This window comes from Rana temporaria, chromosome 9 (assembly GCF_905171775.1).
Source record: "Rana temporaria chromosome 9, aRanTem1.1, whole genome shotgun sequence".
NCBI lineage: Eukaryota > Metazoa > Chordata > Amphibia > Anura > Ranidae > Rana > Rana temporaria.
This window is the reverse complement of record NC_053497.1, coordinates 115,425,393-115,443,544: the sequence shown is the minus strand read 5'-3', so window position 1 is coordinate 115,443,544 and position 18,152 is coordinate 115,425,393. Positions and strand designations below refer to the sequence as shown.

The following is an 18,152-nucleotide window of genomic DNA, read 5'->3' as shown; positions in this document are numbered from 1 at the left end:
AACATGCAAGGCTACATGAATCAGTAAATATCAATTAAACCATTACTGGACAATTATAGCAAACTACAAGCCTGTCCATTTTGGAAGAAATCTCTGTGATTAAGCTCTGGGGATGGAGTTAAACATGAAAGTGTAACAAAATTGTATAAAAGTGCAAGGAGTTTCCTGTAAGCGGTGATTCCTTCTTTTAAATCTGACCTCCAGAAAGAATATAAATCCACTTTGTGAGCACCAAATGCTTTTGTAAAACCAGGTACTGTCTTATAAATGTAGCAGTGACATCAAGATTGTGCTGTACATATCCTGTGTCAGAGAGCAGAGCTGTAGAAGGGGCCCTGCAGGTCCTACCCACTACAGGCTGCCCGCAGTAATCTATATTTCAATATTTTTATTGAAAATAAACAATGTTGTATAAGGCACAAGTGACAAAGACAGAAGTAACAATCAAGCTCTGTCAGATTATATTACTCATACAAATAATCGTAAACATAAAACCTATAGATAAAAAAGGAGACTCAACACAAAATGCAGTTAGCCGGAAAAACCATTTTGATATAAGAATATGCCCGCAGTAATCTAAAGGAGTGGTGGAGACAAGACCAGTCACCCTGCACAAAGACCGAGAGCACCAGTGACCGGTCTTTATTTACAGAAAACTCCTGCACAGAGGCAAAGTTTCACACTGGATCACTTTATAGATCTGAAAGAAATAATCAAAGCACACAAAGATTCAAGCAAGAGTACACATGTATTTAGTTATCCAGAAGTTCAGCTTTAAAGCAGAACTTCTCTACATCTGAGCAGCACAAACCACAAATTCAATCATTTTTAATATTCAATGCAAACTCTTCCATTTGTCCATGTCTCCATGATATTTTTTGTATTATTTTTTAAATCAATTTGAAAAACACCCCCCTAGCATTTCTGGACATGGCTATCTGAAGCAAATTAGCTCAGGCATTCAGGCAGGAGGATGTGCTTTGCTGAGAAAATCCCTCCTTCCTTATCTGCTACAATTTGCCATAGTTTGCACATTCACAACCAGGGGGCTGATTTTCTCAGCAAACTATATATATATATATATATATATATATATATATATATATATATATATATATATATATATATATATATATATCCTTTAAAATATATAAAGAGTATGTGTCATTGTCAGTGTTCCAACACTACAAGGAATGCAATAAGAAGTGTGAGGATGCAATCAGGTTGGCTAAAAAAGACTATGAGAGACACACTTGGTGGAGAAAAGTAAAAAGAATCCCAAGATTTTTTTTAGATATATTAACAGTAAAAAAGCGAGGTCAGAGAATATTGGTCACATAAAGAATGATGAAGGGAAGATGGTTAAAGACAACAAGTAGAAGGAAACTGTACAAAATGCTTTCTTCTCCTCAGTTTTTACATAGGAAAAGGAGGGGTATAACGACCACGGCTGTACTGTTAGTAATATGTCACAGGATGTACTTATGGCTTACAGAAGCTGGTGTTGAAAAAAAGACTAGAAAAGCTTAAGATAAATAAATCACCAGGACCAGATGGCTTACACCCTAGAGTCCTTAAAGAACTCATCCTGGTTATAGACAGACCATTATTTCTCATCTTTATGGACAGCATATTGACAGGAATGGTACAAGCTGATTGGAGAAAAACCCATGTGGTACCAATGATCAAAAACGGGGAGAGATATATACCTGGAAACTACAGGCCAGTCTGTCAATCAATAAATAGAATGTAACTATATGAGAGGGTGATAAGGGACTATATCCAAGAATTTGCTGATGAAAACAGTATCATTAGCAGTAATCAGCATGGGTTTACTTAGGGAAGTTTTTGCCAGACCAATCTGTTAAAGAGGAAGTAAACCCTAATGGGTTTTACTTCCTCTTTATTTCCCTGCAAAGGTAAAGCATAATGGGCTACTATGCATTGCCGATGTCCACACTGGCAACGAGCGTCCATTTTCACCCCTCTTATTCTGGGGCCGCAAACTCCGGCTCTGTGACTGGCCAGAGTTGCATGCACGCAGGAGCCGCCAGTCATGGCATGGTACCTTTAGAAACGTAACGATCACCAGTTCTAAAGTGCACCTGCGACATTGGCGCAAGCGCCCTAGTCATCGCCGTATGGCTCTATTGTAAATATCTCCTAAACCATGGAGGTTTAGGAGATATTTCCAGAACCTACAGGTAAGCTTTTCTGTAAATAAAAGTGGTTTTACAGGGTGTACAACCTTTAACATTCTACGAGGACGTGAGCTACCAACTAGATAAGGGAAGGCCTGTGGATGTGGTGTATCTGTATCTTGCAGAAGCATTCGATACAGTTCCCATAAACGCTTAATCTACAAACTGAGGTCTGTAGGCATGGACCATAGAGTTTGTTCATGGATGAAAGCTGGTTACAGAGATGTGTCCAAAGAGTGTTGATAAATAATGTGTATCCACAATCCAGGGAATCCAGGATGGAGAAAGACCTGGGGGTCCTGGTAGAAGAAAGACTGAGAAATAGCCGGCAATGTCAAGCTGCAGCAAGCAAAGCAAGTTGACTATTTGCATGCATTAAAAAGGGATATTACTCCAGAGATAAATCGAAAATCCTGCCACTTTATACAACTCTGGCTCGGCCACATCTGGAGTATTCGGTCCTGTTCTGGCCACCAGTCCTCAGGAAAGATGTGCTGGAGCTGGAACGAGTCCAGAGGAGGGCAACAAAACTGGAGGACCTCAGTTATGGGAAAAGACTGCAAGCACTAGACTTATTCTCTCTGGAGAAGACACACTTGAGAGGAGATATGATAGCGGTATACAAATATCTCAATGGCGATCTTAGGAAGAAAACTTTATAGTTTCAGGGAGTGTAAGAGAACAAGGGGTCACAGAATGAGACTGGAGGGCTAGGGGGTTTTTCACTGTCGGGGTGATAAGTTTGAGGAACTCTCTTCCACAACTGGTGGTATCAGCGGGGAATATTGATAGTTTTAAAAGACTCTTCAACTTGCATCTTAGTGAACACAACACACAGAAATATGGGAAATGATTATTGACATTGACACACAGCTACACTGATTGAACTGAACAGACTAGCTTCTTTATTCAACCTTACCTACTATGAAGCTATGAATACATTCCCTTCTGTGTTAAATAACTTACACTCCACTCCACCCCTTACCTTCGACAACTGCTGACTTAATGTAGTCCAGATAAGGGCAATTACATCATGATTACATTTTGCACCCATAAAGCTGACATTCCATTAATATAGGATATGCCAAGTGCTCAACGGTCCAAGGGTGAGTAGGAACTTGTGATCCCGATCAGAGTTTAGGCTGTTTAAGTAAAGAAGTATGCGGTCAACGGGACACCTTAACCAGTTCACTTCTATGTCCAATAGGGCAGATCATAATCCACCCTAAGAAAATGAGAGAGAGCACAGAGTCAGACTGGTCGGATCAATATGAGAACAAACTAGTCATCACTAGCTCAATATAGCACATTCCTAGTTAGGCTGCCAGTGTTAGGTAGTGTTTAGGTACATTTAGTGTTTGGTTTCCCTAAAATTAAGGGAAAAGTGATCATTTGCTTTTGGATGTTCTGGTTTTTGCTGGTACAGGCTCAACTACTTTCCCCTGCATACCACTGAATTATGGGATGTAATGGGGGGGGGGGGAGTTTGATCCTGGCCTGCATATTTATGCACTTTCAGACAATTTTTGGTCAGGAGAGTGAGTGACCAGCAGGGGGCTAAGAATGGTAAAAATAGGCTTAGGCCTGGAACAGCAGTCTCTTGTCCCTGGGGAAGTAAGACCCAACGTGAGGGTTGAGTAACCCCTGGTTTGGCAGCTGCAACACTGAAGAAATCCTTTTGCCGTCCCAGTTTTTGTTAGAGCTCAGGACCTCCGTCCAGGGTATGCTGAAGTAATGCTGTAGCTCTACATGGGGATCCAGGCTGCGGACACTACAGTATCCAGGACACAGTAAGTACTATCTTTATGGATCCGAGATACTTTCTTTGCCACCTAAGGGAGAGCATTTATTACAGTTTGACGCAAGACTATACTCTTTTTGGGTGGTTCCTGCATTGAAGTTAAAGGGGTTGTATAGGCAGAATGATTTTTTTTTTTATCTTAATGCATTCTATGCATTAAGATAAAAAGCCTTCTGTGTGCAACAGCCTCCCCTAACAGTTACCTGAGGTTCCTTTCTGTCCAGCGATGTCCATGAGTGTCTCAGCTGTCCGAGATACTCCGGATTGGTTGAAACACAGCAGCGGTGCTATTGGCTGTCGCTGCTGTCAATCAAAGTCAGGTAGCCAATCAGGGGAGAGAGGGGGCTGGGCTGGGTCGGGGCTCTGTGTCTGAATCAACACAGGGAGCTGTGACTCGTCTTGGGTGCTCCATAGCAAGCTGTTTGCTGTGGGGGCACTGAACAGGAAGGAGGGGCCTGAGAATAGGATGATCTGGGCCCCTCTGTGCAAATCCACTGCAACAGAGCAAGTAAGTATAACATGTTTGTAAAGTCTTGTTTTTCTCCCCATAAAATTAACAATCACTTTATTTAACCTAAACATTCCATAGGATGTTAACACCCTGAAGGAGCAGAACATCTTTAGTGGCTTCTGTTGAATTTTTGCTAGTTTCATTTGAAGTATTTCAAGGCTCTTCCTCACCCCCATCCAAGTTAAACCAACAAATAAGCTGCAAAGACATGCATGGCTGATTTTCTCACTTGAGTGACTGTAAATTACTGTGTACCTGGCTGCCATGTTCCTATCGGGGAATGTAACCTGGGACCAACAAGCCAACCCAGCCTGGGGTCTGTGCTACATCAACAAAAACTCACTCAGGTGCTTTAACCATTCTGACTGGCTCATCCTGTCCTTGGCCATTAAAATAAACCTTTCCTGCAATAAATATGGGCCTGGCATTGCTGATCTTCTGAAAAAATGCTAGTTACCTTGGCTAATATGCATATTTTCTGGCTTTAGTGGTTTTCTGAGACAATAACCTGGGACAGGTACTGTATGTAAATAAGTAAATTTAGATGGACTGTTTTGTATGACTAGCTCAGATAATACTGAATACATTGATTCAGCATGACACCAAGGGAACTAGCATTTTCAGATGGTGCACCCAACTATGGCAGCCTTCATATTTTCTCAGTACTGGAGCTTAAGTAAACTGACAGCTCCTCACATATTATGAAAATAGATGCGTTGGAACAGATTTACCAAACCAGTTCAGCCGGCAACAAAATGTTTATTTAATTATACCGTCAACTCGCATCAGTCACCATTAGCCTCATGTAAGAAAGCGCTGACTCTTCTTACAACAGCTCATTTGTGTCGACACCAATGCACCATCCCTCTATAATGGCAACTCTTGTGTTTTAGTCCTGCTTCTTTGTTGCAGCCATTTTTTTTTTAACAGTAGGGTTTGTTGCAGCCATTTCATTCTATAGTTTAAATACAAATAATCCCAAATAACAATAACAGAGATGGAACTCCACTTTAACTTGTTTATTTTATTCCAAATGGAGTGGGGGAGGGGTTTGACCTCCATCAGGTTTTAAAGCTGAACTCCAAGGGGGAGATCCACAAAGAAATTACGCCGGCGTATCTATTGATACGCCGCGTAATTTCAAAGTTCCTGCGTCGTATCTTCGTTTTGTATCCACAAAACAAGATACGACGGAATGAGGGATCGATCCGACAGGTGTACATCTTAGTACGCCGTCGGATCGTAGGTGTATATTTACGCTGTCCGCTAGGTGGCGTTTCCGTCGAATTCCGCTTTGAGTATGCAAATTAGCTAGATACGGCGATCCATGAACGTACGTCCGGCCGGCGCATTTTTTTACGTTGTTTGCGTTCGGCTTTTTCCGGCGTATAGTTAAAGCTGCTATATGGTGGCGTACTCAATGTTAAGTATGGGCGTCGTTCACGCGTCGAAATTTGAATTTTTTCCGTCGTTTGCGTAAGTCGTTCGCGAATAGGGATTTGCGTAGAATGACGTCACCGTCGCAAGCATTGGCTTGTTCCGGTTTAATTTTGAGCATGCGCACTGGGATACCCCTATGGATGGTGCATGCGCCGTTAAAAAAAAACGTTGTTTACGTTGCGACGTATTTACATAAAACACGCCCCATCACATCGATTTGAATTGCGCGCCTTTACGCCGCCAAAGATACACTACGCCGCCCTAACTTACGGCGTGGGTTCTTTGAGGATTCGGAAAAAAAAAGTAAGTTACGGCGGCGTAGTGTATCTTAGATACACTACGCCCGGCGGAATAATGTGCCGTTGTACGTAGATCTGCCCCCAACTCTCTTTTTATTAGAACTGAATGGAATGATCAGTCCCAGCATACAGTGCTCTCCCTCTTGCCCTCTCCTTTCTCTTTCCCTCTTCTATTTTTATTTTGCTTTTCAGTATAGTGCCCTGTGGTATTTGGTTGAATAGCTCAACGCAGATGGGATTTAACTGAGCTACTGCTCCTTTTTTCCTTTATTGGAAGTTAGTTTGCTGATCTCACTATGTCATCCCAATGCTAAGCTGGAAAATTTTGCACCCTGTTTTGGGGGTTCAAATCATTGTTTTATAATTTCTATACTGGCACTTTTTGTCAGTTCCTAACTTGAATGTCTTGTTCTTACTTTGTTTTAACACATGATCAAAAAAAATTGCTAATTCTCAAAAAAAAAAAAAAAAAAAACAGACAGGGGAACAATTCTTCCATACTCTACCTAAAAGACAAACTTTTTCCTTGGATCCAACTTTAAAAAAAAAGTTTTTGTAGGTTGGGACTTTCTTTCTTTCCTTGTAACGTGTCCCAGGAGGTTGTGGGCAGGGAGAGAGGGTGATGAACTTCTGCTCAGATCACCTAGGCAACTCTAATGGAAATGAGAGCAGGTACATCGTTTTGAAAAAAAAAAATCCGAAAGAGGACATATAGGTGAAGTTCCGCTTTAATTGTCAGTGAGTGTGCACTAGGGTGTATTCAAACCTCTGTATTTTTGTGTTAAAAACCCTGTTTTCTATCAAACCGCACCTCTCACAGGGATGAACGAGGGCGCGTGTAAAAAAAAAAAAAAAAGTAAATGTAGCCTTATGGATAAAAGAAAAAGCAACAAAGTAATAACCGATAATTTAAAGACATAAATAAAGTGCTGTACAGGTGGCTTTTTTTTAGCATTACCTACTTCCCTTATTACAGCTGAGAAACTGTGCTGTCAGTACAAAAAAAAAAAAAACACAATTGCATTTTGCTGAACTCAATGTTATCCTAGGCCCCTACATTTACAGCTAGCAGACACATTTTCATTCAAATCTCATCACCTCCTTCTGCCATCCAATGAGCAATCTTATCCTGTGCAGGACAGAGTGTCCCAGATATACTGCATGCGTCAAGAATTCTAGTCTATGTACGCAGGGAGCCTCGCCACTCACAAGGAATATGTGTACAAGAAGATGACGGACGGCCAAGGCCGGACATGCTCAGGGATTCAGCTAGATTTTAGAGGTTAGGAGACAAGCAGAAAGTGTGCATTTAACATCCGTTAACATATGTTTGCTTTGAAGCCTGTTAGATGTGCTTTCTAGGTCTCTTCAGAATGGCAACACACTAGAAAATTCAGGACAAAACATTAAATGTAGCCAAAGCTAAATTCTTAAACATGCAGTTGATGGGCATCTTTTTAAGGAAAACCCTTGAATTGACTGTATTTGCTATAACCCCTTTAAAAAAAAAAAAAATGTTTTAAATAGCTTTACAGCAGTATTGATCGTCCAAGCTTTTACTGGTAAACAATGTCCCAGGCCATGCTGCCTCTGCCTGGGGAGGGGGTTGTGTTTTACCGGGTCTAAACTGGACCATATGGAGTGCTCACTTGCGATTATTGTTGCCTTTGCTTTGAATCATCTTGCGTTTCTGTAGACACAGCATGATCTATTCTGCAATGTGAACACATATCAAAAGCAATCCTTGTTTTCCTGAAAGGTTGCTTTCTTGTAGCTACGTCTCAATTGTTCCCGAGTCCGACGGTTGCATACACAAGCTTTTAACAAAACTGAAATTCAAGTGAACCTGAACTTCATTTGAAAAAGTTCTGCCAAAGCATATACAAGATACCTGTTGTTACATTTATACACCAGAAACAAAGTGTCTTCTGTGCCCCTCTGATGTAGTTTCCCTTTTTTTATTAGGTTGTGACTGCCCTGATCACCCCCCTGTGTCCAGCAGGACATCCTTGATAGCAAAACTGTATACTGAAATGAAAAACAAAACTGAATAGCAGGTGCATATTAAACATAACCAAGCTAATATCCATAATAAAGATGGAAACAGTATTTTCAAATAACAGTGTCAATAAAAGTTATCAATTTTACCGCCTTCTTTTTCAGTATATGATACAAATAATGCGTTCCACATGTCCCTCACCCCCAGTGGTTTTGGGGTATATTTTTGAGTCCTTTTCGGACTTGGTGAAGTGAGCTGGCATTTGCACTATCCAGTAATTTTAAGGCAGGGTTCATTTCTGGGGTCTGGTGCGTCCCTGTGCACTGGTTCGGGTGCGATTAAGTTCCGAATTTGCAACTGAATTGGACCCAAAGACTCCTAGGACCCTATTTGAAAGCGGACCGTGGCCGCCCCAGACCTGTGTGAACCGGCTCTATTGAGAGCCGGTCACACTCTCCTTTCATGCTAATGGGATGCAGAGAAACCCACATCAAATTTGCATATGTGTGAACCCAGTCTCAAGGAATTTTTTTTTTAATTCCTCTACAATTAATTGGTGATTTGAAGGTATGTAGACTGACTTTGTGGATAAGGATCTCGCGCCAATAATTAAATATGATAATAAATGAAAATGAAAAATATATCAATGAGCTGCTCCCCAAAAAATCTGAATCTGAATGCAAATAGAAAAACAAAGACTGACTTTACTTGTAAAATTTACCTTTGGCAGTCTGTGCCTACCCCTCTACTGGATCAGCATAATTCATACAGCAACAACACAAAAAAGGCCCAAGTTCATTATTGGGGACTAGCTTCTAAATCAGACCTGTTCTGATATAACATTTTGTCTAGGGCTGTTACTGATCAAAAATTTTGTGTCCGATTAATCGATTTTTTTTTTTTATCGATTAATCGACTAATTTCGATCCAACTACTTTTAGCTGATCTCCTTGCAGGCTGATTCCCAGTGCAGCTACCAACCACTGGAAAAATGGATAGCAGGATACAAAAAACACACAAAGGCAGCGCTCGATGGGAATAGCATTAAAACTTTTATAGTCTTCAATTAGGTAACAAAATAAATATTGCACTGGAGATAAAATCGATGTAGCTACATAAACTGTAAAAATGGTGCGAGTAATACCAAACGGTAGCAAAAGCAGTCATAAAAACATATAGCCAAGTATGATACTGGTATAAAAATGTGTACAACGATACCACTGCTGAATCCAGGTGAGGAGAGGTTAACATCAGTCCGTCGGCATGTATCACAACTCCCAGTGGATGGTTGTAGAATCCCAGGTTGATAGAGGGAATTGATAGAGGGAAGTGTAACAGCCCTTGCGTGTGGCAGATAGTAAGGTCCCGCCGGCATGCAGATATGAAGGCATAGCAAAGGAGCCCTTCAGATGGACATGGCAAGCCCCGCCGGACATCAGCGGAAGTCGGCGGAGAGGTGAGTGCCAATCAAAAGAATTTTGATCAGTCAAAAAAAATTTGATCCATCAAAATAATTAAAGATTAATCAGTGAATTAATAGTTAATTTCCACAGCCCTAATTTTGTCCCATGCGACATTCAATTTCCTGCACATGTATAGTAACTGATATGGAGACGCCATGCAATCTTTTTTCTTAGAAAGGGCTAGAGTTTTCTAAGTTTATAATATAAAACAATGTAAGGCGCTATATATTGCATTATCACAATGTGGATCCATATCAGCCGCCAGAGAAAGGTGCAAAGCCTGGTATGTGGACTTGTCTGGGTGTCTTCAGAGTGATCACTGGGATAGTGGTAAAAACAATATACAAAAACACACAGTCAAGACACTTTAGGGAGGTCCTCTGAAAACAGTCTGTGGAATGAACTGTGTGGGGTAGACGCACTAACCAGAGCCCATGATCCACAGGAGATTTAATGAAAAGACAATTACTATTTTCATTAAAGTATGATTTTAACTGAATTTCCTTATCTTTTGCGGAACCTGGGCTATGGTTAGTGAATCTACCCCACACTCTAAGGCAGTGGTTCTCAACCTGGGGGTCGGGACCCCTTCGGGGGTCAAATGATGATTTGCCAGGGGTCACCAAATCCTGGGCTGTTCCTGAAGCCTGCACCTCTCTCCCAGCCTTTTTGCGGCTGCCCAGCAGGGCTGTCACTGGAGCCTGTGGCCCCCCAGCTGGGCTGTTCCTGGAGCCCAAGGCCACCCACTCAGCCTCTTCGCAGCTACTCATTAAGTTCACAGCATGACTGAGGGGCAGAGACTAGATGTCCGCTGACTGGTGAGGATTGTGAGATGGGAGGGGCTGGAGCAGACTCCTGACTGCAGCATAGGTGTACGAGACACCACAAAGTCAGAGACACAGTGAGTAACACTACCTGTGATTTATAGTTGCCATTAAAAGTCCCTACTACAGTTCTCAGATCAGTAGGTGACCTTTATCAAGAGCACCTAAGTTAGCCAATCAGAACTCCCCCCACTACTGCCACTCATCCAATTTCCCCCACCAAGGAGTAAGAAAAGGAATAAAAATAGAGAATACATGCAAGGGAGAGGAAAAGAGGGGGAGGAAGAAAGAAAAAGGGAGAGAGAATAAGAGAAAGAACAAGAAAGATGGCTAGAGATGGATGGGGGGGGGGGGAATTTGGGATAGAGGGAGATAAAAGGGAAAGAAAGGAGGAGAAAGAGAAAGGGTGGTACATCCTAAAATGCACCATAAGGGGTTTTAATACTGTACAAAGTGGAAGGGACTCAGGGAGCGCTAAATGTCTGTGGGTTGGGGGTGCAAATTACTTGTCTTGCCTTGGGTGCTGACAGCCCACACTTCGAAAATATTTTTATTGTTGGGGGTCCCCACAACTTGGGAAATTTTATCAAGGGGCCACGGCACTAGAAAGGTTGAGAACCACTGCTCTAAGGGCTGTTTTCATAGGACCTCCCTGGAGCACCTTGACTGTGTGTTTTTGTATATTTTTTCTAAGTTTATAACTGAGCTATGGGCCAAGACTATTTCATATATACTATTTTCAATATCAACATTATAAAGACTCCCCAAGAAGGGAGAGGGGCCCAGGGAGAACAAGTGATGAAGGTCAGCACTATGGTTCATCCCAAGAACAGGGCCAGTCAAATCCAAGAAGTGTACAGATTAGGCCCATCCAGGGATGTTCCCCCTGGGCAGTATGAAAATAACCCAGGAGAGCATTGGGGTTTTCCCAGGCCCAGCCAAGGATTAAAAAGGCCGGTAGAAAACAAAGAGGGTGCAGAGGGGGGAGGAGAACAACGTCTAAAGAAACCGAGAGTGTAAGCAGGGATGGTATTTACAATCTCAGTTCCCACATTCTGACTGAACCGAAATTGATTTTGTTAAATAAAGGACTTAAATTCGCCCCCCAAAAAAATGAAATAAGTTCCCAACTTGCATGGATATACATCAATATATACGCAGGATAAACATCAAACATTATTTTGCAGGCTTACCTAACTCTGATAGAACTTCTTCAGTTCAACATAAAGTTCATCATACAGGGCTGGCTAATTCCTCAACATGGAACCCACGGCGAGTGTTGGCCCCTTCTTTAAGAGTATTCAGGGATGTGGTACTGAGGGATTTGGAGACCATCACAATCTCTAAACTTAAAATGGACCAAAACCTTGAAAAGGGATTGGACTCCTTGTGTACTAACAAGGATGTGGTAATACGTCCAGCAGATAAGGGGGGAGGGATAGTGGTTATGGATCGTAACGTGTACCTTAATGAAATGAAGCAGATAGTGGACGACTGGGAAACGTATGCCCCTTTGTTGGGGAACCCTGTTGTCCAATATAAGAGTATCCTGGAAACAATTGTGGAAAAAGGTTCTGATCAGGGGATCCTAAATTAAAAGGAGCAACTGTTCCTGGTCCCTAGGGCACCCAGAGTTCCGGTGTTGTACTGTCTGCCTAAGATACATAAGAGTCTTACTTGCCCCCCTGGACGTCCGATAGTGAGTGGTATCGATTCAGTGACGGCCAGGGTGGGTAAGTATATAGACCATTTTCTTCAACCACTTGCCATCTTATTTGAAAGACTCTAAACAAGTTATCAACATGCTTTCACAGATCAAATCTGAGGAGAATATGTGGATGGTGACAGCAGATGTTAGTTCATTATATACTATTATCCCACATCATCTGGGGATTTTTGCTGTCAATCATTACCTTGACCTCCTTTTGGACTTACCCCAATTACAGAAAGTTTTCATCATCGAGCTCCTCGAATATGTGGCAGGCCATAATTATTTTTGGTTCAATCACAATTACTACCGGCAAATACGTGGAGTTTCCATGGGTGCAAAGTATGCACCAAGCCTGGCCATCTTGTTTATGGCTAAATGGGAGTAGGACGTCGTCTACAGTGACCGGAGCCCCTACCTCGCCTTATGGGCCAGGTACATTGACAACGTCCTCCTCCTATGGACTGGCACTAAACCCCAATTGGAACAATTTTTTTTGGCTTTAAACGATAATGATAGGGGAATTTGCTTAACACACGAAGCGAGCCAGGAATCAATTAATTTTTTAGATCTCACCATTAGGAAAGAGGAAGGTACCTTTAAAACAAAGACGTATTTTAAAAAAACTGACCGAAATTCATTTATTCCGGTGGGAAGTTGCCATCATAACAACTGGTTAAAATCGGTCCCTAAAAGTCAGTTCATAAGAATGAGAAGAAATTGTACCACCTTAGATGACTATGAAACACAAGCAGGAATATTAAAAAACAGATTTTTGGAGAAGGGGTATGACCCTGGATCATTGGAAAACACCCTAAAGGAAGTAGCTGAAATCGATAGATCACAACTGCTGGACTCTGGCCCTAAGTCCAGTAGAGAAAGACCTATGATACCATTCATTAAAACGTATTCCACCCAACATTTTGCGATTAGGAAGCTGATCAAAAAACATTGGCACTTGTTGGGAAACGATAGGATCATCAAAACCATTCTACCAACTAACCCACAGGTGATATTTAGAGGTGTGCCCTCATTGAGGGATAAGATAGCACCAAATGTGGTGGACCCTCCCATTAAGAAGATATCTTTCTTCCAACGAGGCATCAAAGGATACCATCAATGCCGTAGATGCCAAGTGTGTACGTTAAATAAGAGTAGGTCTAAAAAGAATCTAACTTTTTGCTCAACCAGCACTTCTAAAGAACATAAGATCGTGCCCTTCATCACTTGCAGTTCGACTGGTATTGTATATTTATTACAATGTCCGTGCGGACTTCAATATATAGGTAGAACTAAACGATTAATGCAGGTGAGATTAGGTGAACACATCACTAACATCAAATCTGGCTTTCCCCAACATTCAGTGTTCAGCCATTATGATCAGTACCAAGACCGCAATCCGGCAGGCACACAATTTTTTTGGGGATCGATAAGTACGATCCTCATTGGAGAGGTAGCTCTCTGGTCAGGGAACTATCGAGGCTTGAAATGTTTTCAGGTGGACCTAAATAAAATCACAAAAATCGCATGAAAGATTTAACATGTTCATGTAATTTAAAATGCCATTTCCAATCCTTTTTAATCTTAATTTTATATTAAAAATCAATAACTGGTGATCCTGGCACAAATGTTCTTGTTCAGGCACTTCCTATTAAGGTGTGAAAACTGTCTCCTAGCTGTGTTCCTGCAGTGTCACTTGCACCCCTGGGGAATGACTATAGCTGGCTACAGTACATATCCTGTGTAGGCGTAGTCAACCGTTGTCACTGTCAAGAACAGGTGGCGAGTAATGACGTACAGCTGGGAGCCACGTAGACAGGAAGTGACTGAAAGAGGCTACATTAAGAAAACTAGTGCTGAGATGCAAAAACAAGTAAATATTATATGAAAACAAAAAACATGCCAATTTCTTAAAATTCATGGTATCATTCAGTTAGGGTTTAGATCTACCTTAATTTGAAAGACTAATTGTAGATTTTTCTGCTACTTACATTGTACAGAATGTCAGTCCAGCCTTCCATGGTAATGCACTGGAACACCGTCAAGACCGCAAACAAGATATTGTCAAAGTTGGTAATGCCAAAATTTGGCCCTTTCCAATATAAGCGACACACTGAAGTCTCGTTATCACACGTCCGGGCCGGGGGCTCATCCCCACAGGGGAAATCACCAGTGGGCTCACCTGGAATAAAATGCAACATTTTGTTATCGTTTTTTCATTTATGTATAGATTAGGCTTTATTGGCATTTTCTTTTTAGTAATATAGTTTTAGAAGGTGAAAGGAAGGAATGCTATTAATTAACACAGCCCTATGTAATTAAATCAGAGTTTGACAAATTTGCTTGGAATCTAGGAGCCAGTTAAAAAAGTTAGGAGCCAGAAAACGCACCCCGTCCCGCCAAGCTCGCACGCAGAAGCGAACGCATACGTGAGTAGCGCCCGCATATGTAAACTGTATTTAAACCTCACGTGAGGTATCGCCGTGATCTGTAGAGCAAGAGCAATAATTCTAGCTCTAGACCTCCTCTAACTCAAAACATGCAACCTGTAGATTTTTTTAAACGTCGCCTATGGAGATTTTAAAGGGTAAAAGTTTGTCGCCATTCCACGAACGGACGCAATTTTGAAGCTTGACATGTTGGGTATCAATTTACTCGGCGTAACATTATCTTTAACAATAAAAAAAAATGCGATAACTTTACTGTTTTTTTTTAATTAAAAAAAAAGGTTTTTTTTTTTTTCACTAAAAAAGTGCGCTTGTAAGACCACTGCGCAAATACGGCGTGACAGAAAGTATTGCAACGATCACCATTTTATTCTCTAAGGTGTTAGAGTAAAATATATATATAATGTTTGGGGGTTCTACTTAGAGGGAAGGAGATGGCAGTGAAAATAGTGAAAGATTACACATTAGGAAGCTGTTTAACTTGTAATGCCAACAGCCACCACCAGATGGCACCAGCTCACAGAAGGTCACAGCTCACAGAAGGAAGAGCTTGGGACTTCACAAGGCCCCAAAGCCGCGGCCTCAATTACCGGCCGCGGCGGGAGAGGTGGGGCGCACGGAGACACAGGATCCTGTGCCTCCGTGCGCCTCCACGTCCCCCGCCGCGCGATCGCGGCGGCCGGTAATCGAGGCCGCGGCTTTAATTATCGGCCGCCGCGGGCGCCAGGTCACAATTTCTTATCGCAATTGCGACCTGGTGCCCGGATTTTGTCGACCCCTGAATTAGATATTTTATAAGAGTCAGTCCCCCCCGGTGTTTTATTTCTCAGATAATAGGTTCAGGTACTCCCCCCCTGCTAAGTCGCTCCTTTTCTCCATATCCTATCCACCTCTAAACATAGTCTCTTGGTTCCACCCCCTACCCACCTCCCAGTACCACCAATTTTTATAAAAAACAATTTGTGGTGCCAAGTAATTTGCATGGAATTTGGTATTAATAACAAAAAAAAGCAGTAAAATAGATCCCCTGCAGCCAGTAACAATAGACCCTCTGAAACAAAACAAGCCCCCCAGTAACATTAACTCCAGGAACAATGAACCCCTGCCAACAACAATATATCTCCCAGCAGCCAGCAGCAATAGACCCCTCCCTTAACAATAGATGGCAACAGATCTCCCGGCAGCCAGCATCAATGAAAAACCAGCACACATCACCACCTCTTGCCATTACAATACATTTAGTGCTGAGTGAGTGAGTGGGTGAATAACTTGTATAGGGATACAAATGCGAACTAAATCGCCTCAAGGCGCTTATTTCCATCCAGTGTCGTTCTGATCCTTCAGAAAAGATGAGTCTTAAGTTTTTTCCTGAAGGCCCGATGGTTTTCTTCCATGCGGATGTTTGTGGGTAGAGCGTTCCATAGCCATGGTCCTTGGACTGCAAATCTTCGTTCTCCCTTCGACTGTGTCTGCATTGCGTTCCCGCTAAAAATATCCCTGGTCCTCCCAAAAGTGATATTTATTTACAAATGAAGCCTGATGACCTGAATAGCCATTGGTTCCATTTATGTCTGAAAATACTAAAGCAGCATGATCTCCCTGACATAATTCCTGGGGTGAAGATCCCAACAGATCTAATTGTAGAGATCTCATCTATAGAGAACTTGAGAAATGGAAGGAACCGACATGTGGTTTAACTCTCCAGCATCCACTAAAAGCAATACTGGTTTTGGGTGAATGATCTTTTAAGAACACTCAGGAGCTGGTAGCCTTTATTATCAACGTGACGTCAAGCAATTAACAGGGCAGCAACTCTCTGGGCAGCAAATTTGAGCAATGAACCTTTCCTCAATAAACCTGCACCATCATGGTAACTGAGGACAAACTCTAATGCCGCGTACACAGTCGTTTTTTGTGATGAAAAAAAACGTCATTTTTAAAAACGTCATTTAAAATAACCGTGTGTGGGGAAAACGTAGTTTTATGTCTTCTGAAAAACGACAAATTTTTTTTTCGAACATGCTTCAATTTCTTATGTCGTTTTTCAAAACATAGTTTTTTGTGTCATAAAAAATGATCGTATGTGGGCTAAAACAACGTTTAAAATTACGTTTTTAAACCCGCGCATGCTCAGAAGCAAGTTATGACGCGAGCTTGAATGGAACAGAGTGCCGTCGTACGTGTTGTACGTAACCGCGTTTTGCTAGAGCATTTTGAAAAAACGATGGTGTGTAGGCAACGTCGTTTTTTAAAATGCAGTTTGAAAAACGCAGTTTTTTATCATGATAAAAAACGACGTTTTTTACGAGACAAAAAACGGCCATGTGTACGCGGGATTACATGAGCTCAGTCATAGCTAGGTCTCTGAAGTGCCTACACAGCATTTGTTCTCACTCTGCTCCTTGTTATAGACTGCATTATGGTCCAAAGAAGCATGTCTTTAAATTAACCTTTAAACAGAGGCCTCTTTGTCCTTAAGCAGAGCAAGAAATTACAATAACTTTGCTGGTACAAAATATTGTTTATAGTGGAGAAAGTGGAGCAACGAGAAACATGGGGGGATAATCCGTTTAAGCCTTGGCACAGATTCTGCCATAACATTAGAAGAATCGCGAGGAGAACGCATCAGAGGATTATCTCAAATTACTCTAATTTCTAAAGGTAAAAACTCGACTCGCTCGCATATGCCATTCGGCAAAAAAAAGTTATTAACTTGGCCTGACATCGGGCTCTAAGCTTGCTTGATCTGAAAACTTGCGCTGGAAACGGCAAGGCCAGTTTCTCGGAGATAGCTTCTCTCATTTCCTGGAGGTCATTCTCTACTTTCAAAGCTGGAAATATTAGACAAAGGGGGCAATGAAAGAAGCTGCCATCGGCTGCAACAGAGCCGTCATTGAGATTTCCATTAAGACACAAGAGTTTCAGATATGAGCTGTAATTATAACAAGGCAGAAGAAATGTTGCCAGTTTGGGAGAAGACGGCTGTTAAAGTTTCTGATCAGAAAAAAACATCCATGGCAGATTTTTGTTGAGTGAGTATGTCAAAATCAAGTCCTCTTGGCTATTGTGGAAATTGTGTTAAATGTTATCGAATGTTACAGTGTTGTTAAAGCCTAAAGCCAGCCATAGACAGTTCAGCAGAGACTGGCCTGAGATTCAAACCATGTATGGGCAGGCTGATTGTACCCAAGTCGATCCATCCTGGGTACAACCGGCATGTCAGATTTTTAGGATGCAATTATTGACAGTGGCTAAAGCCACTACCAGATATCACAGTGTTCCTCCAACAGGGATGGTTGGTTGGCCTTGCCCAAACCATGATTGTATTATCTAGCAGCTCAGTTACAACACCTCATAGGAACCATCGACTTTGGTAATGGTATAGATGACACAGGGTGCAGTTCATTCATGGTGGTGATGTATCACACCACACATAGGAGATCTGTAGTACTGGCCCTT

The 18,152-nt window shown here is 41.8% G+C and overlaps 1 protein-coding gene across 1 annotated transcript in view; it reads right to left on the bottom strand.

Annotated features, from left to right (window-relative positions):
* The window catches only part of CACNA1B (calcium voltage-gated channel subunit alpha1 B), a 417,311-nt gene that overhangs the window by 245,440 nt on the left and 153,719 nt on the right, over positions 1 to 18,152 (bottom strand). The window contains exon 5 of the mRNA XM_040324212.1: positions 14,238 to 14,428. Within this exon, the coding sequence (XP_040180146.1) occupies positions 14,238 to 14,428 (191 nt within the window). The remainder of the gene's footprint in view (positions 1 to 14,237; positions 14,429 to 18,152) is intronic.